Here is a 23,652-nt window from a genome sequence, read left to right as displayed (position 1 = left end):
TCTGCAATCCGCTACAATCTGCTAGTTTTATTGCATGTGTGTGACAAGGTTCCGGTCCCTCTCATGCACATCCCATCTTTCCAGGAGCAATGGGATGCTATTTTTGTGTTGGAAGAATGCAGAATTTTTAAGCTGCTGTCTTAAGAGCTCCTTGCATGAAAGGAAATGCTTATCATACACACAGAGATGGTGGTAGAGCAGGGGGCTCTAACTTACCTGTATGGGTGGGTTATAAATGTATTCTTCTCTTTTCTAGACAACCAAGTGGCCAAAAGAAATGTGTTGCACTGAGGGTACCCATGGGGAATGATATGTACCATCTGTTCTGGAAGTAATGAGGGCCTGCCTCAACACTGCAGCACAAATAGAACTTGGTGGAAACAAAAAAGACTAAACTCAGCCTAGTCCAGTGTACTCTAAAGTCCCACTTAGTCTCTCAGGTTGTCTGTCCTGTAGGATGGAAGTTCATTTTGTTCCACTTAGCTACATCAGGTACCTGCTCTAATAAGTAATCTCCTGGGGAACAAGGAGAATTACAAAACACAGTTATTTTTAAATTGCAAAGGTAAAATCTCTAAGATGGTTACTTGTCTCTTTTCTTGGAAGAACTCCATTATAATGAGGGGATTCAGCCAAATACAAAACAGGAGCCAGCCCCAGCCTCTCTGCAGTGCTAAAGCCACATCTTGTCAGAGAGCAAACTCACTGGGGAGACAGCACAGAGCAGCAGATGCAATGTCATCTTGGTTGTGAAAAGCAAGCCAGTCTCTCCCTTTTCAAAGAACAAACCACCATGTTGTCATTGCTGCCTTTTGATACATATTTAACAACCATATGTTTTACTGAGTTAAGCAAGCAAGCTAGACAGGTTTTTACTTGGACGTGAAGTGCCCATGTGAAGAGCTGTTTTGCTCAGACTCCTCAGAGATGCCTCTGTGTCTAACGGCACTATGCAGCTGGCTCATTTTAAATATTTCCTTTTGCATGGCCTTACCTGACTGTTTAGCTGGGCATCTTGCCTCAGCTTGGAGGGATAGCCCCCTTCCCCTTAGCTTTATAGCTGTGTATTGGAGTCCACAGGGCATTTCCCTCAGGCCAGGGACTGAAAAAGGAGGAAGAAAGAAAACCCAAGACTTTATCCCCAAAACATTAGTAGGGTGCATTCAGGCTTCAAGTCACAAAAGATGGAATTCCACTCTTCTTGCGTTTCTAAGCGTCTCTTTTTCCAAGTGATATCTGTGTTGTTCATGCAGCTTTATTTGCTGTCCTTGTGCCAACATTATCTCTTCCTCTCAGATTGAGAAGGTAACATGACTGATCACCTCCAAACACAGGGACAGCTGCTCCCTCTCACTATCTTTGGTGCCTGTGTCTCTCAAGAGATGGGGGCATCATCGCAGTATACGGGTGTCGTCATGGAGTCTGGAGATATCTGAGGGCAAAGGTGCTCACCCACTGCATCCTCTATGTGAGGGATAAAAATCTCCATGACCTGCAGCATTTGGATGTTCCCCTCCAGTCCTGTAGGCCACGGACAGCTTATGTCCTCTCTGCTTTGGCAGCTGCTCATAGAGCTCTCCTTCACCTGCCTCTTCAGAGCCAAGATGCTGAAGACTTAGCCAAGAAGAGCCAATGCGAGTGAGGTTAATTAGAGACTCCCTCTGGGGGACACCAGGGAAGCTTCTGTTTCTGCTTGGGTATTCTGAGGCCAGCCAGTATACATGCTGATGTTCTCATTGCCTTAATATCCAAGACCTGATTAACTTTGACTCTTCTACACAGCATAATTGCATGGTCTGGAGAAAACAACTGCTGCTGCTGTGTGGTTACTGAAAGATACTCTGTTGACTTTTTGCTGCTTAGCTGTCATTGTGGGACAGGTAGAGGACAAAATGCTTTCCAGCAGAAACACATCTCGATGCAGAAAGTTTCACAGGCTTCTTACCTCTACAAAAACTAGGTTGTGCTAGCATATGGGGAATGGATAGCAGAGCAAAGAGCTGGCTAACCAGCTTCTACTGTAATTAATGTCTGTAGAGTATCCTTATAGATCTTCACTGTATATAGCTCATTGAAGCCTCTAGTCTTGTTATTTACCTATTCTTATACTTGGCTGCATTTTGAAATATATATTATATATATTGTATATTATATAAATATATATTCTATAAATATATGTAAGTATGTATTATAAATATACAAAATATATATTGTTTATATGTAATATATATATATAATATATATAATATATATAATATATATAATATATATAATATATAATATATATAATATATATAATATATATAATATATATAATATATATAATATATATAATATATATAATATATATAATTTGAAAGCTTTTTTATGACTCTATAGGAACATCTATTACCTAGTAGTCACAAGAGCCCTATGAGAAAAGCTGTCTTTGTTGTACAAGGGAGCCAGCACAGATAAAGACAAGCTAAGTGAATTACTTGTGAGTTTGTGTCACATTCAGGAAAAGCATCAAGAAATAATGACTTCCAGGCCTATGCTTTCAACTCTAAAAGCTCTAGTTGGCTGTAAAGGGAATAGTTTGTAGCTCTTCTCAGTGATTTTTAAAGCGGTCATTTGATTTGTGCTTTCAAGAAGTAAATACGAGTAATTTCTCCAAACTTTATTTGCAGAATTACTAGTATATCACTTGGATGCGTTACAGTGTTATTCCTCCCTTATGGCTCCATGACTTTATACTATCTATGCTTTTAGGGAATGAACTCTGAATCATTCAGTGGCACAACTAAACAATTAATACTTTATAATACCTGATGTGGTTTAGGTATTGTGATCGTGAACACTGCTAGAAAGTTCAAAATGAAAGAGTTTATCTTTTGCCCCAGAACTGGAGGCAGACTTTTTGAAGCTCAGAACTGAGTTCTTCAGATTTCGTTTTCTCCTCAAGGCTCTGTGGAAGTCCAGGAATGGACTAGCTGACATTCTCTAAAATAGTCTATTTTCAATAGTATTTCTATCCCAGACAGAAATGAATTTTCAATCAGGCAAAGTCACGAGTTTGTGATAGGATAGAATTTTATATGCTATAAATCATTACAGCTCCACTGAAATCTTCAATGATACTTCATTACACTTTCTCCTAAGTATATGGACTGCACCATCCTAATTTTTCTCCAGCACAAGCATAAGGGAACATCATTAGTTCTCTGAAGAACAACAGACAGACCATGAATAGGATGATGCACTAGGAGACTTCTGTGAAAGAACATTTATTCGATCAAATGCCAAAAGTGTTCATCATAAAAAGGATCCAGATGAACCTCTTGTTGTTTTTTCTTTTCGTAGAATCAGACTGAAATGTCTCTTTTACACATATTTATATACACAAGTTATATTTAAAGACACACACAAATACATCAGTATCTCTGAGTCTAATGGATGTGCTAATCGTTCTAATTAAACACAGGCTATCACCTGCTGGATTTCAAATGCTATATGTGATATCACACCATAGTTTTTTCCAATGCTTCTCTGACTCTCTGACTCTCTGATCCTCTAGAAATTATCTCTGAAGTGGCTTTCATATCATATTTGTGTCTGCTTTTGGTTATTGGACATACAGTATCTCTCTAGAACGAAGTATGTTATACATGATACAACTACACCCTTGCAAAACCCAAAATAAATTGCATGTACTAAAATCATGTGGAAGCTCTGATAAAATAAAAGACCTTGTCACGTCTTTTGTGCTAGGAATATGATGGCACCATACTGAAAAACCTATTTTCTGAAGCCTGATGTGTTTATAATGTGTCAATCCATTTGTGTTCAGTGTAAGACCATAAACCCCTGGTTGCAATCTGTCACTTTGTGATATGCTATTGGAATTACATTGAAGTAAAATTAGGATATTGCAGCATATGTGCTGAAGTGAAGGAACACAATGGCATTGCTCATCCAGATGCTTCCTCTGTCATGAAAATCAGAGGAAACAACTTCTCTTTTCTTGAGAAAATAGTGCCTCTGCCACTTCTGACTGTTCTCTTGGCTGAAACAAAGTAAGGAGCCTTAAGCCACTTCTGCTGATAAACTTCACTCTTCCTCCTCCAGTCCAAGACATACTCCTCTTACCTTCAGTAGCTACCAACATTGGTAGTGGAATTTTCTTTATCTAGGGACACATTATCCTTTTTTGACTCACTTTTCTCACTGTTGAAGCAGTTAGCTTTTCTCATTCTGCACACAGAAATCTGTTTCTTGTGGGATGTATTTTCATCCTGCCACTTTGGTGCAGAAGATGTTTCCCTAACATCATCAGTGGCGAAGGCATCAGAAAGCAACAGCATGTACACGAGCAACAGAACAGCAGCTTGCAGGACACAGAAAGCAGGAGAGCAGAAGTGTGTCTGCCTTATGAGCTTCTGCCTTCCTGAAGGCCATGCTGTAATCAGTAGTGTCAGTGGGGTGGAGTTCACAGGCTCAAATTTTATGGGTCCTTCCAGTTAACATCCTGTGCAAAAGCATCTTAACTTTTTGGATGATGCAATCCCCTAACCATTGGATACCTTTCCAAGGACACGAATACTGAGCCAGGATCAAGAACTACGTGATATAAAGATATTAAGGACCAGTTCTAGCAGGTAAAAAAAAAAATTAAAAAAAATCCCCCCATCCCAAAACAATAAAGACTTCTTCCTTAAGAAAAAGTGTTGTCTTAGCAGGCTTTTCTTCTGTTCTCCTTTCACTCTACCCTTGCTCAATTTGTGGCATCAATTTCATGGTCTTCTCCACAGATTTTTATGCTCCTCTATCCCCACTACAACTCTCAGCCTCCACTGAGGCACAGTGCCGTATCTGATGCCCTCACATGGTGTCTGTGTGACCATCACATATTTATCATCTTCATGCTCACCCCGTTAGCTTCTATCCCTTTTCAAGTAACACCTGCACTTGGCCACCTGCTTTAGTGAAAAGGAAAAATACAGGGTAGACTGCATACCCAACAACCCGCCAAAGCTTGCAGGAAAGCTGGGACTGGAAATGTGTGTTTGTGTGATGAGGCTCTATGCATCTCTTTTGCATGCAGACTTTGCTGCTAGTGCTTCTGGGACCAGCCAGTTCTTAGCTCATGTTTGAATTTCTTTCCTGGTGCTGTTTTTTTATATGATTTCTTTGTGCTTATTGTTTTCCTCTGGGAAGGAAGGGAGAGGAGGACAATAAAAGATAATATCCCCTTAGATGGACAAAATGGAGACCTATCATCCTTGCTCTTCCAAAACATCTGCTTACTTCCTGGTCACCATGGCAAATCCAACTGTTCATGACTGAAAGCTGTGCTGGCTTATTACCAGCAAGATGCCACAGGTGTAATCCATTTTGGCATTTGTTCGTGTCCCCACATCATAGAATCATAGAATCCCAGATTGGTTTGGGTTGGAAAGGACCTTAAAGCTCATCTAGTTCCAACCTCCCTGCCATCAACAGGGGCACCTTCCACTAGATCAGGTTGCTCCAAGCCCTGTCCAACCTGTCCCTGTCATTTGCTGGTTTCCATGTGTGCTGGCGCATCAGCAAAATCAAGGATGGAAATTGAAATGGGAAATGAGCTTCCCTTCTTTTTGGTGTGAGGGTCAGCCAAGGAGAACATGTGTGGCATGGCCATGTTGAAAGAAGCTTGCAGAATATCTGTACTGAATGTGTTTGTGCAGAAGCAGTTCTTCTGGGGTCTGGTATCATTCACATAGCTGTGTGGCTGCCTACTAAAAGAAACAGTTTTGGTGGATTTGTTTTTCTAGTTCTGGGAATTATTAAAGCAATTTAAATACCCTGTGTGGCCTGCCAGATCTTGCTCACTTGTCCCTTGTTCACCCACACTGGTTTTAAGCAGTATTTTTATACTTCAAAATAGGCTGCTGCAAAGAGCTGTGTACCTGGGAAGAATGGGCTTTTTGGAAACTGCTTGGTCTCATGTGATGTCTGGGGGACTGAAATGGCCCCAGTGCACTGCTGTGGGAAACCTGACCCTAAGCAGATGCTTACAGGAATACCCTGAGCAGTCTGGGTTTGAAGTAGAAAGTGAGAAACCTCTGACAGGGTCTTTGCCATTGTCATACAATGCTGACTGTATGGCACATGATGGGGTTGGGGCTGTAATTCACTCATCCCTGATGCTGAAGGAGCAGCTGTTAAGGTTACAAGATTAGCAATTGGTTTCCCTACATTTTCCTTTCACATTTTTTTTCCCGTATTCTTCTTGATTTTTTTCTTAATTAGTCTAGTTGCGTCCCTAGATAGAGGCTGAGAAGCAAAGGAAATCCTTTCTTTTGCTGGTGCCAGCTGCTTCTACAACCCATTTCTGAAACTGGGTCAACATAATTCATCCCCTTCCTGGTGGAGAAAAGAGTGTGGTATACTGACCTGTAAGGAAGGGAAAACTGATGATAAACCAGAGTAAGCAAACAATAAGAAGAGAAGTGGGGGTTAAGTAATTTAGATGATATAAATGTTGTAATAAATGTGGCTTGTAATAAAGGCTGCAAGTATTTCTGGTCAATGAAGGTCAAAGCTTTCAAGAGACTGAGCCTGCCTATTTACAGGAATAACTTGTGGCTCTGGAGTTTGTGCTTTCCAAACAGATTGACATCACAGCAGATGCTCATGTACTGCGAGCAGGGCTCTTATGATCTCGACTTTTGGAAAATGGAGGTTTAAAGTGTGACTGCTGTAGAGTCTGGTCAAGCTTCTGTGAATTTAACAGAGATAAAGAGCACCTTTGTGACTGTCTTGTGGATTTTTACAATGTGGATTTTTGCTATGTGTACAGCCATCCTAGGTTTTGAAAGGTATAATAGGTCCTAATTATTCAAAGATAACTGACTTCTGTTTGTGAACCAGATGGCTTGACAAAAACGAGGATGACGGTCAGATTGTCAGAGAACTAGTACCTGCTGGGGAGTCACCAATGCTAAAAAGTGAGTTTAGCTTCAAAAAAGACAAAGTCTGAGTTTGACCTGTGTATGTACGTATTTGTTTCCTTTATTCTACTTTGTAATCCATGTCAATTCACAGTAAAACTACTGGGTGGGTTTTGACATTCCTATGCAAGAAGCTGAAGTGGATTGCTCAGGAGGAAATTACTTTGACCCTTAAACCTTAGTTTACAAATGAGATTAATTTGCAAAAAAGAGAACAATTACAACATAAGTGTAGAAAGAAACTTTGATTTTTAGTGTTATAATTTGTTTAAAAACTGCTTTCTTGTACAGCTTTCTCTGAAGGATCTTGAATTGCCACTGCTTTAGTAGAGTAAATTTCATCTAATAACATTGTGTTCTCTGAAGAAAATCACCAGAAAGATTAAATTGTCCTTTTCTGAAGAACCAGGGCTCAAATATTACAATTTTCTTTAGAAAATCACACTTACAGAGCTCAGGCTGAGATGCTTTTTGTTCTGTTTTAGGAAAAAGAATCAAAGTTATTGAATTAAATTGTAAATATAAAATTAAAAAAAAAAAAAAGTGAAATCATCTCACTTGCCCAGGCCACTTTTATGGCTTGTTAATCATCTAACAGTGCGAGAGAGGCATACAGAACATTTTCTGCTTATTAGTGTAACCGTTGCATCTCTTATATTTTGCTGAATAATGCTAAGGTGTGACCTCTTACCCAGTTTGGCCCTAAGATGAACAGAGGAGAAAACTCCTTTCTGTGTCTCTAGCTGGAGCAATTCTTCCCTGTATCTCTTTGAAGCTGATTGCCTGGCTGAGCACTGGAAATGCCACTTGTGTGTCTGTGTTCTGTAAACTGATCTCTCTAGATGTCAGTTATCACATCAGCGTGAAGACAGGAGATGTCCCTGGTGCCAGCTCAGACTCCAGAGTTTTCATCAAACTCTACGGTGAAAAAGCAGACTCCAGCAAAGAGACTCTCTTAGTCTCTGATAATGATCTAGGCAATTATTTTGAACGTGGTCGAGTGGATGAGTTTACTATAGATACGATGGACATTGGGAAGGTAAGAATTAATTGTAGGTGGCTCTGCACTTCATTCAAGTGTCTGAATTCCCAATCAATATAACATTCAGGACTGAATATGATGTAAGTCTCTGACTTTTACACTGCATATTGAGAAATATGTTTTCTACAGACTATTACACTGGCACTCTAATGTACATACTGGCATGTGAAGAGTTTTGTAAGTTTATAGTGAAATACATATATAAATCATGTACATGAACATGGTGGAAGAACAGGGTGCCAAGGATAGGGTTTTATATATATATATTTTTTTATGTATATTTATGTAAATTCTATTGTATTGGGTTTTTTTCTGACGTTTTTGTTTTTGGGGTTTTTTTCAAAGATCAACAGAATACTGATTGGACATGATAACGTGGGTCTTCGGTGTGGCTGGTTCTTGGCCAGTGTCCAGATCACAGTTCCAGTCCAGGGAAGGCAATACATGTTCCCCTGCAACCGATGGCTTGACAAAGATGAGGCTGATGGCAGGGTGGAAGTGGAGGTCTACCCAAGTGAGATTTTGCCTATTGAGAAATGTAAGAAAAGAGACATTGAGAAATGCATGCTGGTTTATAGCTAGCATGAAATTTGTATCACTAGCATTCTTAAGGTACAAGACTCCACTGTGTTAGAGACCAAAACTAAAAAAAAGAGCTGTCCCAAAGAGCTTATGTTTGTAAGAAAAGTAAATTATTCTCCTCATGTTTTGTTTTCTTAAACAGCTGGAAAAACATTACTGAGGTATTAATTTCTGTTTCCTGAGATCATATGAAAGATTTATGTCCTGAGCAGCAAAACAGAGCACAAGGCACTGTGCCTCATTGCAATATCAACAGGTTCTGCTTTATTCGCATTTACGGCCTCCCTGTCCCAGTGCTTCACCAGCATACATCTCATCCTGCCTGTATTACCCCATTGTATGGAAGAGAGGAGCTGTTTGATAAATAAGGACCAAATCCCTACTGCATATTTGAGTTTCATCAGTAGATACATTTTCTGTTAAGGATATGGTTAAATTTGCGTTGGGATCTTGAGAAAGGATGTCGTGGTTTTCCTCTGCTCTGTGTAATTCCCTCCATTGTATTATATTAAGGAGGTGATTTATCCACACCACAGTTAAAACTGGAATGAAATTCCCTTTTAAGGCTCTATTTTTGCACCACTCTGACACTGGCTTAATACTTGTTAAAGGAAAACTGTTAAGCTAGTCCTCAGTAAAGAGCTGTGTTATCTCATTTTTGGTTTAGATAAGAGCAAATGTTGTCTACATGGTCATTTGTTAAGACAAGGTAATTTCATTTTGAACCTGAGCCCTAGGGAGTGTTGTTATTTGAGCTTCTCTGCTAATTTAATGGCTTTATTTTTGGAGTAGTGATAAACTACGAGGTGTCTGTAGTTACTGGAGACGTGCGGGCTGCAGGCACCAATGCCAAAGTCTTCATGCAAATTTATGGCGAGACTGGCAAAACTGAACTGATCATCTTAGAAAACAGATCGAACAACTTTGAGCGAGGAGCCACAGATATCTTCAAGGTATGATGAAGGCAGTCATTGCCGCTTCTATGAGGGGAAAGAAATTACCAACCAAACCTGAAACATCAACACAATAATTGGCCCAATCATACAAACAATAGACTTTTTAACAAAATTGCCAGGTCTGTTGGTATCTGCTGATCTCTATCCACATTTTGGGGAGGTTTTGTATTTCTTTGGGGAAGTTTTGTGTTTCAGGGAGTGGCTTTTATTTTCTGAGGGACTGGTAACAAAAATAGCATGAAAGAATACAGTCTAATAGCAGCATTTGTTTACCTTTACTTTCAAAAGTAGGTACTCATGTTAGACCTCAAAAGACCTTAACCTTCTATTTGGGTCTGACCACATGTTACTGTCCCTTTTCTTTATCTAGCTAGGAAAAAAGAAACCCCATACAGAATATAAGATATCCTGGCCTTGCCTGTGGTCACACATGCTGTTAACCACAGGTTCATGTTGTCAGGCCAACCCTGCAGAGGTATGCTGCTGTAATTTCTGAGAACGTATGAGTGCCCCATGGATTTTACTGCCTATAGCACCACTCCAGGGTACACTGCACCAGCATGGCACTTGGGGTGTATAGCACACTCCTTCAGATACCTGTCTGGCCAGTAGTTAGGTAATGGAATGATCTTTCCTGGATGAGGTTTCAGAACAAGGACAGGATGTGCTGTCAGGGCATGTCATAGCCATGTCCTTCTGTATTGAAGCAACCTCAGGAGACAAAAAGCACAAAGTATAGATGGAAGTAGGCATTAAGGCACATCTGTCATATGTGCTCACAGCACAAGGCTCAGAATGGTGCTACCTTTGTCTCCTTGTGAATTCGCAGTCCCACAGAGGTGGGATCCAGCTTATCACAGTTAAGCACCTACTTGGAGCTGATCATGGAAGACTGGGGTATTCTTCCCATTGTCACTGACCCAATGAAGGTGCCTCTATCCACAGCTTTACCACAGTTCTGAAATGTGCATTTTTGAGATCAGTTCAATTCGCCTGCCTCAGTTTTGTGCTTTATAGAATGGAGTTAGTGCTGTTTATCCAATTTTAATGAGTTTTTTGGGATGTAAGATGACTAGCACCTTATAAATGCTTGTTTTTTTAAGACTGTCTATAATTTTAAGATTTTCTTTTTAAAGAAATAAGCTTTCAAAATTTATGAGTAAGAGCTATTAGCCCCTATCAGATTTATAGTAAAGCCATATGTACAGTGTTTTGTTTGCATAGCCATGCTTATATCCTCAGATGTTTATTACTGAACTTCGAAGTTCTGCCCATTTTCTGTGTGGCGTTGGTTGTTATTTTTTTAATAAGCACACAAGGCAGAAGCTCTGAGGCATTAATATAAAGATTCTCTATCTCTTTCATGATATGAATATTTACAGAAAGATATGGGTAATAATAAGATTCTGTGAGCTACATGCTAATAGGAAATGACATCAGTTACAAGACAGGGCAAGCAAAATGATTATAGCAAATCCAAAGGTAAAGCAATGTAAGAAAAGACACATTTTTTATGCAAGGACAGTTGGATCAATTTTAGTTTTCTGATAAGCATCTTGTGAGCAATTGATTATAGTTTAATCTGCTGTAGAAAAATGCTTCTAGACTGAAACCTTATATGTGAAGTTGCCAGAATTCAGCCTGAAGCAAATGTTTACAAGTTTTATAATGTAAACACTGCCTAGCAGCATAAGCAATCACCAGAAACAAGCCATTGGTTGTTGAAGGATTTCATGGAGTAAAACTTCCTGTCCAACTTCATCAGGTAGTAATCTGGACAAATAATCTAAATGAACAAGATTTTGTATCTGCTGTCTTCACTAGAGAGACGGAAACCTTCTAACTGATACAACCGTCTGCCACTGATGCATTGTAATCACTAATAATTGTATCCTCTCTGCACAGCAGTGAAGTGAGAAAGTACTTTTCTAATTTTCCAGATGAGAAGGATGAGAAGGATGGTCCCTGTCAGAGATCAGGTTATGTGAGTCCAAGTTTACTGCCTGTTCTCTTTACCATCATTGCTTCTTGCTTGGTTCTTGTCTTGTGCAAAGTATTAAATGTAACTTATTATTCATTTAAAAACTACCTCAGGGACTGAGAATCTGTAAAAAAGCTAGTATGATATTCTAGCATATTTACATTTAATGCCAACATAGAGACAATACTGGTGAGGAGAGCAATGGCAAAGTAGGGAGCCCAGTAAATATGGATTCAGCTCCTATTCTAGCCATGTTTGTTCTGAATATATGCAGCTCAGTCTGTTCAGAAGATGAGATTTGGTGATAGAAAGTATGAAAAAATAAAATAGGAAGGAAAAAGAAAAGGTAAGCTTGCATAAAAGTTGATCCTATCCTTGCTTAGATGTTTTGGGTGGTAGAGGTGATGCTCCTCATTTTTAAGAATGCACTTTATAAAGTTAAGATGTCTTATATCCTCCTGGATGCTGACTTTCCCTTGGTGACAGAGAGAGGCTGCAGATGTTGGCAAGATATATAAGATTCGGATAGGCCATGATGGGAAAGGCATTGGGGATGGCTGGTTCCTGGAGAGTGTCACACTGAAAAGGCTTGCCAAAAGGACAAAGGACCCTGATGAAAAGAAGAAGAAGAAAAAGAAGAAGTCCGAGGAGGAGGAAGAAGAGGCGCCAGAGGAGGAAGAAGTAATGGACGTCTATACATTTGTGGCACACCGCTGGTTGGCTAAAGATGAAGGAGACAAGGAGCTTGTGGTGGAGCTGGTGCCTGATGGAGAATCTGCCCTGGAGGGTAAATATCAGAGGGAATGTTTGTGTGTATGTGGATACAGCAGTTGCATGGAGAATGATAACCACACTGTGTTGCTTTGCAGGACCATTTATGGCCCTTCAGCAACCCCATTGCCCCAGGTCTGCAGTGTAGCTTACACCGTGGTTTGGTTAATCAGCTCTGGAGAGAAAGAGTACAGTGGTTAAACTAGGGGAAAGGGGGAAGAGACAGCCCAAAATGGGAGTATCCTAAAGATAGACATTCTGTAGAATGTCTGTAGATACAGATCTCTACAGATATCTGTAGAACTCTTCAGGACTTCTCTCCGGTCTTGAATCAAATTAGATTGGATATAAGGAGGAAGTTCTTTCCTGTTAGGGTGGTGAGGCACTGGGATGGCTTGCCCAGGGAGGTTGTGAGTGCTCCATCCCTGGCAGTGTTCAAGGCCAGGTTGGATGAAGCCTTGTGTGGGATGGTTTAGTGTGAGGTGTCCCTGCCCATGGCAGGGGGTTGGAACTAGATAATCTTGAGGTCTTTTCCAACCCTAACTATTCTCTGAGTCTATGATTCTATGATCACACAAGTTACCACTGTAGACGGGAGTTTAGCAAACTCTAAGTATTCACGTTTAGTGACGAGGGCTCAAAAAAGATAGAGCTGCTCGTGTTTGAAGATAGATACAAACAAGCTCCAGACAAAATTTTTATTAAAGCTGACTGTGCTGGCATTCTGGGGCTCCATCAAAGCCATGGATCTGATGAAATATGTCTATTTCTGGTCTTCTTCTGATCTGATCTTGCAATTTTACTTGCAGAAAATACATATGAAGTCCATGTTCTCACTGGGAGTGTGTGGGGGGCTGGGACGGATGCTAATGTTTTCTTGAGCATCTATGGCATAGGAAGAGGAGACACGGGCGAGCGCCAGCTGAAAAGGTCGAATAATCTCAACAAGTTTGAAAAGGGACAGGTAATGCATGAACTCAACTCACTCAAGCAAGCAGGAGGCTGGCAGAGCTCTGTTATCATGCTGGCCTTCCATTCTCTGCAAGGCTTGGCTTCTTTCAGCTTACAGCTCAGATGAGTTTTATTTCTTAGATATATTATTTAAAGCAAAGTGCTTCTAAACGTTTTTCAGGGGAAATCCATTTGAATAATAAGCTGAGCACCAATTCTACATTAAAGTTACCTTTTTCATCTGCTTCCTGTGAGCATTCTGATAATAATGTTTCAAAGCTACAAACTCTAAATTAACATTGGAGAATATTTGTGAGGGAGCTCAAGTATGTCAAAATTTAGATTACAAATATGATTCTAAATGTTCTACTCAGCCACTCAGGGAATAAAAACAGTATTACACTATGTGCTGTAATTGCATTATGATCCAGTCCAACTGAACAGTATCTCTTGTAGGTTAAATATGTGCCATAAAAATGTTCATGCACAATTAACAAGCTAGTATTATAGCCAGGCATTGCTTAAGGAATAATTCTGAATAACAAAAAATTACAGAAACAATAAGCAGCTGTGGAAAACTTGCAATCACAAAAAAAGAGCCTAAGGTTGTTAAATAAGCTTTTTGCTGTGATTTATAAACTTGGCACTGGCGAAACTGCAACCTGCACATGGTTTTTCATTCAGTGGGAATAGCTCCAAGCTGCAAATATAACATTCTGTGCTCTTGGAAATAGAAATCCAAAGTCCACCAACAAGTTAAGCACATTAAGATGCTTAAAGTGTTGTGATAACAAAGGCCATCCTGTCACACTAATACACATAATAAATGAACCTCTTGGTTGTAGTAAAACTAGGAAGAAATTCTGTGATTTGAAATAAAACACATGGAGGTGCACAGGAGAGTTTCCATGTAGTTAATACCTTTGTGTCCAGTTCCAGATTCAATCTGGATTGAATCAATTCAATCAATTCAACCGAGATTCCAGCCTCAAAGGGATGAGATTTAGAAAAACGAGTTAAACACAGAGGAAGCTGCAACTGAAGTAAAGAAAGGAGTGAAGGGTTGTGCAGCTCAATTTAACTGCCTTGTAGAAGCCAAGAATGAGTGTTAATGGGAGAGCTCAACTCTGTAATTATCTTAGTACATCCACGCAAAGTAGGTGTAGAAATACCTATTGTTTTAATGGGAAAAAAAGATAACCCTTGCCCATTTGCTGCCTTTCTTTCCCCCTTTCTGGGAAATCTGTCACTTGCGTCTTGCCTCCTGTGCAGGTGGATGTGTTCACCATCAAAGCCATTGACCTGGGTGAGCTGAAGAAGCTGCGTATCCGCCACGATAACTCAGGAACCAGCCCAAGCTGGTTCCTGGAGAGGGTAGAGATTGTTGACCTCAAGGACAGCACCACGTGAGCAGCCTGTTGCACCCTTTTTGTATGGTCAGAAACAGGGGCACATTCTCAGGATCTCACAGAACCATGGGAAAGTGCAGGAGACACAGGAGGGCATCACTGTAGTTCCTCATTATCTCGCAGGAAGCCTTGTGATGATTGAGCTGCAGCACCTCTGTGGGCGGTTTTGCTGCCTCAGCATCTCTGCAGTTTGAGAACCAGCAGTGTTTTGAAAAAAAACTCAGCTTTTCTGTCTTTCTCCTGTGAGGGCCTCTCCCTCCTTGCAGACCCTGCCCTCATGTTTCCTTTCAAAGCTCCACTCTGGAAGTTCCTGACCTCACATTTTGTTTGTCTTTTTTACTTAATGTGAAGATCTGGGCCAAAAGCAAGCCACAATCTAAGCCAACTTCCATGATTTTCACAGACAACTGGATAAGCAAAGCCTGGGCTGTAAGAAACCTGAAATACAGGCTTGCCTTTGATCTGGAACATGCATGAAGTCACATGCTTAAGAGCTGTGCAGTGCTCTGGTGGGTGGGACTGCTTGTAAGTACCTCAGAATGGGTCCATTCTTTGTAAGTGTAAAATGCCTGAGAGACTGGAGGTTCCCCTGAGTTATTTTAACTTTTTCTGGTAGTGAAAACCAAAAGAAATCATTTGTATGAGGTTGACAGCTCAGAAACAGGGCTTTACATTAAGTGCTCGCTAACATATTTACAGATTTAGCTCCCACAAATGATACAGAGCTCAAAGAAAACAGATGTATTGTTCAGCTTCAAGTATTTTTGCTTTTTGTTCTAAAGTGGCCTCTTGATTTCTGCTTGTGTATGTTATTAAAGCCTGTGAAGTGCTGTGTAAATGCTGGGTGTTGCTGTCATTCTTGTAGGTATTATTTCCCATGCCAGCGGTGGTTAGCAGTTGAAGAAGATGACGGTCAGATTGTAAGGGAGCTGGTCCCAGTGGATGAAGCGTTTGTAAAGAAAGATTCGGAAAATGAAGGCCAGTCTCTTGCAACGCTGGGCCTGGAACAGAAAGGTTTATGTTAGCCTTGTATTTCTTCCAGTGTGCGGTTGAAAAGAAACTAAATTGTTAGCACTGCTGAGGGCATTAGCAGTTAACATGCACTGGGCTGTGTGTAATTCTGACCTGACAATGAAATTTTCAGGTGTTAATGAAGTGTGAAGTGCATATTAGCCAGTGAGGATGGACAATCCTCATTTTTAGGTGATTTAATCATCCTGCATGATTGGACCCAAAGTGAGAAAGCTGAGATGTATAACACATTCAGTCATCATCTCACAAGTGAAATGCACACTTGTTGCTAATATCGGAGGCACGAATCCCAGTCATTTCACGCTGTGGACTGGAATGGTTGAACACTTCAACATAAACCAAGCAGAGAGCAAACATGACCAGAGAAAGGGAAGGGACCTATATATGTCTTATTTTCCATCCTGCTGCTTGTGTCCATTGTCTTCCAAAAAACTTTGCCTCTCTTGTATGTAATTTTGCGCAGTAACCACAGAGCAATGACACAGTCTTGCATCTTATGCTGAAAGGCGCTGAAAGGTGATGCTTCAGCATCTTACGCTGAAAGGTGCTGAGAAGTGCCCAACACTTCTGTTTCTCCACTGCCAGTGAAATGTCCTACACTCACCCCCTCATATGCTTTCAAATACAAGAATAATTTCCACAAATTCTATAGCCAATAGATTTTCACAAATTGGGTATCCCTTTGGTTCAGGAGGACCTTCTGGCTGAGCAGAGTCTTGGAAACATATGTCTAACTGTGGAAGAAAGGTGACCATTTGGAAATCTTGAGTAGGTTTTTGCAGTGCAGTGATGACTATAATAGACTTTTCCACAATTTTCATGACTTTAAAGTGCCTGCTAGATGGTGGTGTGATAGAAATCTCCCTAAGGATGCTGTGATCAAGGGTATGTTCATGAATATGAACTGCATGCATCAACACACATGTATTTCGTTGTATGTACTATATGCACATATGTATTATTTGGTGCTATTAGAATAAGCGGGCTAATGTGTTTGGTTTTTTAAATGAAATAGCATTATAGGCAGAGGTGGATTTGAAGAGCCTTACAGATTCCCAGGAAGCAAATGGGAAGGCTTGAGCACATTTCTTATCTATAGATATGCAGACAATGTACTAAATGGCTGGAGCAGTACATTGAGTCTGCAACCAAATATCCCAGCTCACCCCAGAAGCTACCACAGCATACAATGAGAATTAGAGATTACAATCAAAATAAAACCCAAACCAAACACACATATGCAATGAAAAGTAGAGTTAATTTCTTCTCAGACTTCACACTCTTTAATCAAAGTATTTTATCTGACAGCTAAATCAACAACGTACACTGTGAAAGTGAAAACCGGGGACAAGAAGAATGCTGGGACAGATGCCAATGTCTTCATCACACTCTATGGAAGTAAAGATGATACAGGTATGGCTTCACATAACAGAAAAGGACAGCACCTCACTGCTGGACACCTGGAAAGGCAGGTCATGGTTCCCTCAATGCCCATAATTCATTCCTTTTTAACACAATTCCTTTATCTTGCTGTCGCCACATATATCGTGATAAGTGGGAGCATACCACCAGCTGCTGTAAATCACTGCTGAACTTTGCAATGCTGATTTGCACCAGCTGCTGATGTAAAGGCTTTAATTTCAATTACAGAAACGGCACAGTTGACTGGGACTACATTACCAAGTACTGAATGCAGTGAATGATTTCCTTTCCTCAGAGATGAATCAGCATGCTCCTGAAATCCAGTTCTCCTCTGCCTTTTTGAGTAGCTCAGAAGTATTTAATCAGCTGATGAACAAATCCTCTTGGAAACAGCCAAGCTGTGTGTGCAGCGACTCAGATGTCTGCGAGAGTGATAAGGAACTGATGGGCAGGACTGATTTCTTTAGCTGCGAACGTAGCACACCAGCATCGTCCCTGTGACACTGCCAGGGGATCACTCAAGAAAGGAATTCTGTGTATTTTGCTTGTTGATGCAGGTTTGGGTTTGGGGGAAGGGACGAAGCTCAGATCTTGCAATGAAAAGCCATTTTTTTACATTTTAGCCACTTCCCTCACACCATTGTTGACATTCCCAAAGGATTTGTTTCACATGCTGAACAATGTCCTTTTTGCCTCACCGCAACAGGGATAGTCAGCCTAAAGGCCTCAAAGACTAACAAGAACAAATTTGAGCGTGGGAAGGTAGATGAGTTTACAGTGGAGTCTGTGGACATTGGAGACCTGAAAAAAATCAAGATAGGCCATGACAATAAAGGTAAGATAACCTGCTTTGTAATGTAGTATTTCTAGTGTGTCAGGCACATTGTTGTATAAAATTACCTGCCTCCAAGACCTCAAACCTAGTTTAGTTTTTAATGACAGATCCTTGGTGTCTCTTTGGCTGTTGTTGCTACTGTAGCACAGTGGTGGTAACTTGCTGGTAGCTTTGCAACCTCTCTCTCTGCAAAAGGCTCTCTAGTTTTGCAGCTGCATCTTTAGAGAGATTTCTCATACATCACCAAACCATGGTGTTTTGTTTGGTTTTTTTGTCACATCTATAGGCTTGTCTCATTTATTTATGAATATTTTTGTTGTTTCGATCATCAAGTCTTGGCTGCTTTTTAGATATGCCTGCGTCTCTGCTGCAAACATAGGAAGGAGTGGAAGGATGCATGGGTTCCTCCCCTATGAGGCATCAAGGGACATGTTTGTTGATAACTCACTGTCTGATTACAAAAGCAAATTAATCCAAGAAATGTAGTTATTAGCACTTCCACATGCACATCTTTAACCTGACGCATATAGAAATTTAAAGCACATTAGCTCAAACCTGGACAATTGCTTGCAATGATCTTTATGGTATCCATTCTATTTTTCCATCTGCAACAGAGAGGTAGAATTCTTTCTCAAAAGCCTGGAATTCAACACTTCATTTGCTGTTTTCTGTAAAGGCTTTGTGGATTATTCACTGTTATCTCTCTAACCATAGGTAATTCAACTGGCTGGTTTCTGGAGTGGGTGGAGCTTGATGCCCCATCTTTGGGACAGTGCCTCAAGTTCCCTTGTGGCCGTTGGCTGGATAAATCAGAGGATGACGGAGCTGTTGAAAGAATTATCTTTCCTGCAGATCTGCAGACAACAGAGTATATCCCATGTGAGCAGAATGCCAATTCCCTGGGATACACCCATCGTTACAGAAGATAAAATCTCACTAGCTCATGCAGTTTTATTGCTTTGGCCTGTTCCTTGAACTGGCTTTGAAAAATTTGTAAATGCATCATATGACAACTATTCTAATTATTACAAAAAGGTTCATCAGGGCACCCTAGACCAGCATTTCCTGTATTTACCAAATTAGAGAGTCATGAGAAGCCATGTGGCTTTGTATGATTGTCTTCTTGCTCCCACTTGCCCTGTCACCTCCAAGTCCTCAGCCCATTCCAAGCTGTCTTCTTTGTCTCCAGTTTCAGTTTAATCTTGCTCCATTTTAGTATTGCTGTTTCTGTTGACAAAGCAGACATTTTGGTCCTGCTTCCAAGCCTTGGTTTCCTCAGTGCCTTTGGCACTGCACGTCTCTCTTGTCGAAAGACCCTCTTCCACAGTTTCTTCAGTGTTGTGCTTTTCTGATCATATCGCACCAGTTTACCTCTTTTAGTGTTCTCCAGTTTTTCCTTATTCTTCACTTCCCTCTAAACTAATGTTTGGGGTAAACTCAGTTCTTTCTGAGTAATAAGCTTCTAATTTTCAAGTCTTCTATGATATCTCAAATTCTTCAATTCAGGCAAATTCTTTTCCTGTCTCCAGAATATTGAGAATTGGATAATATGGCTTTCTTGAATAAATGACTGAAAGCATTATTTTGCTTATTTTGTAGCCCTCTCTTTCCCTTTTCACATGTGCATCCTTGACTGTGTGCAGGGAACTCAGTGCTATGACTGTTTGATTTGTCCCTCCTTGATCTGTTTCATTTCAAGTTGTTAACAAATATTTCCTGGCCCACCCTCAGGTGGCTACCAAAACTGCCTTTTCCCTTTATCATGTTGGATGCCACAGTGATGCAGGAGGAGGTCTGGAACCTGAGAGTTGATTTCCATCCCCATGCCCTGACGACGTGCTCCCTAGGTTCATGTTAATGGTTTCCTTGACACTGGCTGGCCAACCCTCCAGTGTCCGGATGCTCATACCCTGTACTCTGTATGCTAAAATCATAGAATCATAGAATGGCTTATGTTGGAAAGGACCTTAAGATTGTCTAGTTCCAGCCCCTGCTGTGGGCAGGGACATCTCATGGTAGACAGTGTCACCCAAGACTCTGTCCAGTCTGGCCTTGAACACTGCCTGGGATGGAGCATTTACCACTTCTCTGGGCAGCCTGTTCCAGTGTCTCACCACCCTCACAGTAACAAACTTCTTCATTATATTTAACCTGAACTTCGCCTGTTTAAGTTTGAACCCATCACCCCTTGTCCTGTCACTACAATCACTACAAATTATCTTTATTCTCTGAGGATCTGCAAAAGTCTTCTTTTTGTGACTCTCGTATGCTTTGGCTAAGCTAATTTTTTTATTTCTCATGTCTTGCCTTCTTTGCCTAAACTGTCTGGAGCAGAAGAACAGATAGTCTCTGCTCCCTTCCTCACTTTTGTCAGTCAACTGGATGACATTTAGTCTTTCTGTCTGCAAAAATAAATTGGTAGATAGATACAGTGAGTAAGTTCAGGGGAGTGAGTATAACCCAGAAACATTTTATATGTTTCTCATCAGGTTTTCCCATGTTATTACAGTCAATATTTGTTTGCAGATGTTCACTATATAATTTATTAATGTCCCTATGTATTACAATGATGTAAGGGTTTCCAGCATACCATGCCTTTAAGTACATAATTTGTGTAAACCTGATTTTTGTCAGCAGTCCACATTCAGCTTTTGAAAATAGGCTTCTCTGGTGAAAAGCTTGTATTAGATTTGGTGTCAGATTTGGCTCTTTCACCATTTAAACCATTCCCACTGTGCTATTTACTGCCTTCTGGTTTCCTAACTATTAACCCTGGGCTTTCAGCTTGCCAGAGGTAACTAAGCTGGTTTGATGTGTTTTATGGTGACTTGTGCCAGAATTGTTTCACGCTGAACAAATGATAAAAACATGTCATCGTCAGCCCAATCAAAATCATCCCTGTGGGGATACAGTTTTTAAAGTGCCATGTAAATGAAACGGGTGTCTGACAGCTGAAAGTTGTGCTGCTGATGACCTTGTTACAGTGCCACTTTGCTTATTCAGTTCTAAGCTGACGTTAATATTCAAGCAACAAGAGCAAGCACCATGAACTTCAGCAGAGATCATTTTTAATTCATAATGCATAGAATGTGATTTTTGATCTCCAGAATTACTTTTTTTCCTCCTCTTACATACTGGAGAAACTATTCCAGTTTACTTGTAGCACAGCAGAGTGGATTTCATTGGGTTGGACAGAAAAGAACATTAAGTATCTCCAGGCTGACTCTCTGTAGAAGGAAACTTCATCTATGTTCTTCTGAGAGCTGTATTTAGAGAGCCTGAGTTTTTAATGAATGATTTATCTCTGATACACATAATTAGGGTTACTCCAACAGTAACAGTTATGGTGCCAGAAACCTTCTCTCTACCATAACAGAGATGCTGAATCTGTAATGTAGCTCAAAGAGCTGTGGTGTGAATAGCAAAGATGACTGAAGTCACTGCAGTGTAGGAGGATGCAGAAGACAAGCAGCTGAGAAGATAATAGTGAGGGTGGGAAATGGTGGAACACTGGGAGGGCCGTGTATGGAAGAGGGATGGCCAGACATGGATCCTAGTGATAGCACTGGCTCTGCTTAAGAATAGCAAGGCGGACTACAGGGATTGTGTCTGCTTGTGACAGGAGAACTCCCTGTGATAAATCATTGGTGCCCAAGCACCATCTTTCATCAATAGATTATGGAAAGGATTTAAAGGAGAGTGGGAGACAATTCAGTTTGCCAAATGGCACAGCTCAGTTTGCATGTCCTTATGGCAGTGGAGTGTCTGAATTCCTTTTATCATCAATAAATGTTTTTTCATTCACAGAAGGTGAATTTGGACAATGATTCAGCTAAACCCAAGGAAGATGCCTCCATTTGCTTGTCTGATTCTTTCTTCAAACTGCACTGGCTTTAGTGATTACATCTGCAGATGTACACACCTATCTGATGTGCAGACACCTCAACACAGGTTTCTTACTCTGTAATAAACACCATCTCACCTTGGAAACGGGATAGTCAGCAAATCTGTAGCAGAGCCAGAACAGAGCCCTAGTCTTATTCCATAGTCAGTCTTATTCCTGAGCAAGTCTGAATCATGTTCCAGCACAACTCAGGACTGAGGAGCTATGAAGATAGGGAACAGCAGAAGGACTTATCAGATTTTGGGGTCACAAGACATTCTGAAGAAACCAAGGGAACAGAATAAGGAACTATTTAGGGGCTTGACCTTCACAGTTCTGCATTCACAGGTGACCTGGTAGTTTGCCTTGGTGTTACAGAGGAGCTAGTATAAAGAGGAAATCAGATCAGAGTGGACAACGGAGTGTTTTACTTCATTATGATTGATTTTTATCACTTGTTTAGTAATGAAAATAATAGATATTTTTACCAGTAAGGCTATCTCAGATATTTATGTACTGCTCCACTTGGCTTAACTTCATCCATCTGCTTAGTTGCTCTAAAAATTCTGAATTCATGTTTTGTTTTAAGATTTGAGCTGTTGGAGTAAGTCTCATTTCAATAATTTTACATGGCAAGCATAAATATACTGAGTGCTTTCTGATCATGAGATTAACCCCAAAATATCAGTAAATGAACACACATCAAGGTCAACTGGCCTTATAGGGTTAAAGGAAGTTCCTTTGGCTTCTGGAAGTGTTCAAGGCGAGGCTGGACGGGGCTTGGAGCAACCTGGTCTAGTGGAAGGTGTCCCTGCCCATGGTAGGGGGTTGAAACCGGATGAGCTTTAAAATCACTTCCAACTCAAACCAGTCTATAATTCTATGATTCTCATGGTACTGGCCAGCTTGATAATTAAATGACCATGTGTGATTCCTAGCCGGTCCTATAAAACTGTTGAATTTTTTAATCCAGATTTGCTTCACTAGTTCTTTTTAGGGTTATTTGAATGCTGCTTACTAACTTCTGATGGCTTATTTAACTTTTTGCCTTTTCCAAAATCAGTTGTTCCTTATGAGATCACGGTCTACACCAGCGATATCTTTGGAGCTGGCACGGATGCAGATGTCTTCATTGTTCTCTATGGAAGTGATGGAATCTGCACTCAGCAGAAATCCCTGTGCCTCAACAAGAGAGAGCAAAGAATGTATTTTGAAAGGAACTCGGTCAATCAGTTCATTGTGGAGGTAAGACTGAAGATGCTTGCTCTCATCAGAGCAATGTAGAGATATTCCAGCTGCTCCAGCCAATAAGCCGGCTTCATTTGGAGCTCGGCTCAGATGCCTCTATACAAACGCCAATAGCATGGGGAGCAAGCAAGAGGAATTAGAAATGTGTGCACGTCTATGGGGGTATGATATAATAGTCATTACAGAAACATGGTGGGATGGCTCCTATGACTGGAGCGTTGGAATGGAAGGTTACAGGCTCTTTAGAAAAGACAGGCCTGGCAGGCAGGGATGGAGACTTGCTATTTATGTTAGGGATAGGCTGGAGAGTATGGAACTCTGTGTGGGGACATGTCAGCAGTCAATAGAGAGTTTGTGGGCCAGAGTTAAAGGGAGAACAGTTATGGGAGACATTATTGTGGGGATCTGTTACAGACCACCTGATCAAGAGGAATCTGTGGATGAAGCACTCTATAGACAGATAGGAACAGCCTCACACTCACATGCCCTTGTTCTCATGGGGGACTTCAACCACCGTGATATCTGTTGGAGGGATGATACAGCCCAGCACAAGCAATCCAGGAGGTTGC

The 23,652-nt window shown here is 40.7% G+C and overlaps 1 protein-coding gene across 2 annotated transcripts in view; it reads left to right on the top strand.

Moving 5' to 3' along the window:
• LOXHD1 (lipoxygenase homology PLAT domains 1) overlaps positions 1 to 23,652 on the top strand; it is a 97,761-nt gene that overhangs the window by 5,787 nt on the left and 68,322 nt on the right. The window contains exons 4-15 of one of the 2 annotated variants that reach the window (XM_065663633.1): positions 6,892 to 6,968; positions 7,814 to 8,010; positions 8,359 to 8,551; positions 9,388 to 9,548; positions 12,019 to 12,319; positions 13,113 to 13,267; positions 14,527 to 14,660; positions 15,529 to 15,677; positions 17,004 to 17,108; positions 17,824 to 17,952; positions 18,667 to 18,831; positions 22,899 to 23,080. In XM_065663633.1, coding sequence (XP_065519705.1) covers positions 6,892 to 6,968; positions 7,814 to 8,010; positions 8,359 to 8,551; positions 9,388 to 9,548; positions 12,019 to 12,319; positions 13,113 to 13,267; positions 14,527 to 14,660; positions 15,529 to 15,677; positions 17,004 to 17,108; positions 17,824 to 17,952; positions 18,667 to 18,831; positions 22,899 to 23,080 — 1,948 coding nt within the window. Of the gene's footprint in view, positions 1 to 6,891; positions 6,969 to 7,813; positions 8,011 to 8,358; positions 8,552 to 9,387; positions 9,549 to 12,018; positions 12,320 to 13,112; positions 13,268 to 14,526; positions 14,661 to 15,528; positions 15,678 to 17,003; positions 17,109 to 17,823; positions 17,953 to 18,666; positions 18,832 to 22,898; positions 23,081 to 23,652 lie in introns of those variants that run through there. The other variant, XM_065663634.1, reaches the window with a different exon arrangement.

The sequence above is a fragment of the Lathamus discolor genome, chromosome Z (assembly GCF_037157495.1).
Source record: "Lathamus discolor isolate bLatDis1 chromosome Z, bLatDis1.hap1, whole genome shotgun sequence".
Lineage (NCBI taxonomy): Eukaryota > Metazoa > Chordata > Aves > Psittaciformes > Psittacidae > Lathamus > Lathamus discolor.
This window is presented reverse-complemented; position numbering and strand designations above follow the sequence as displayed.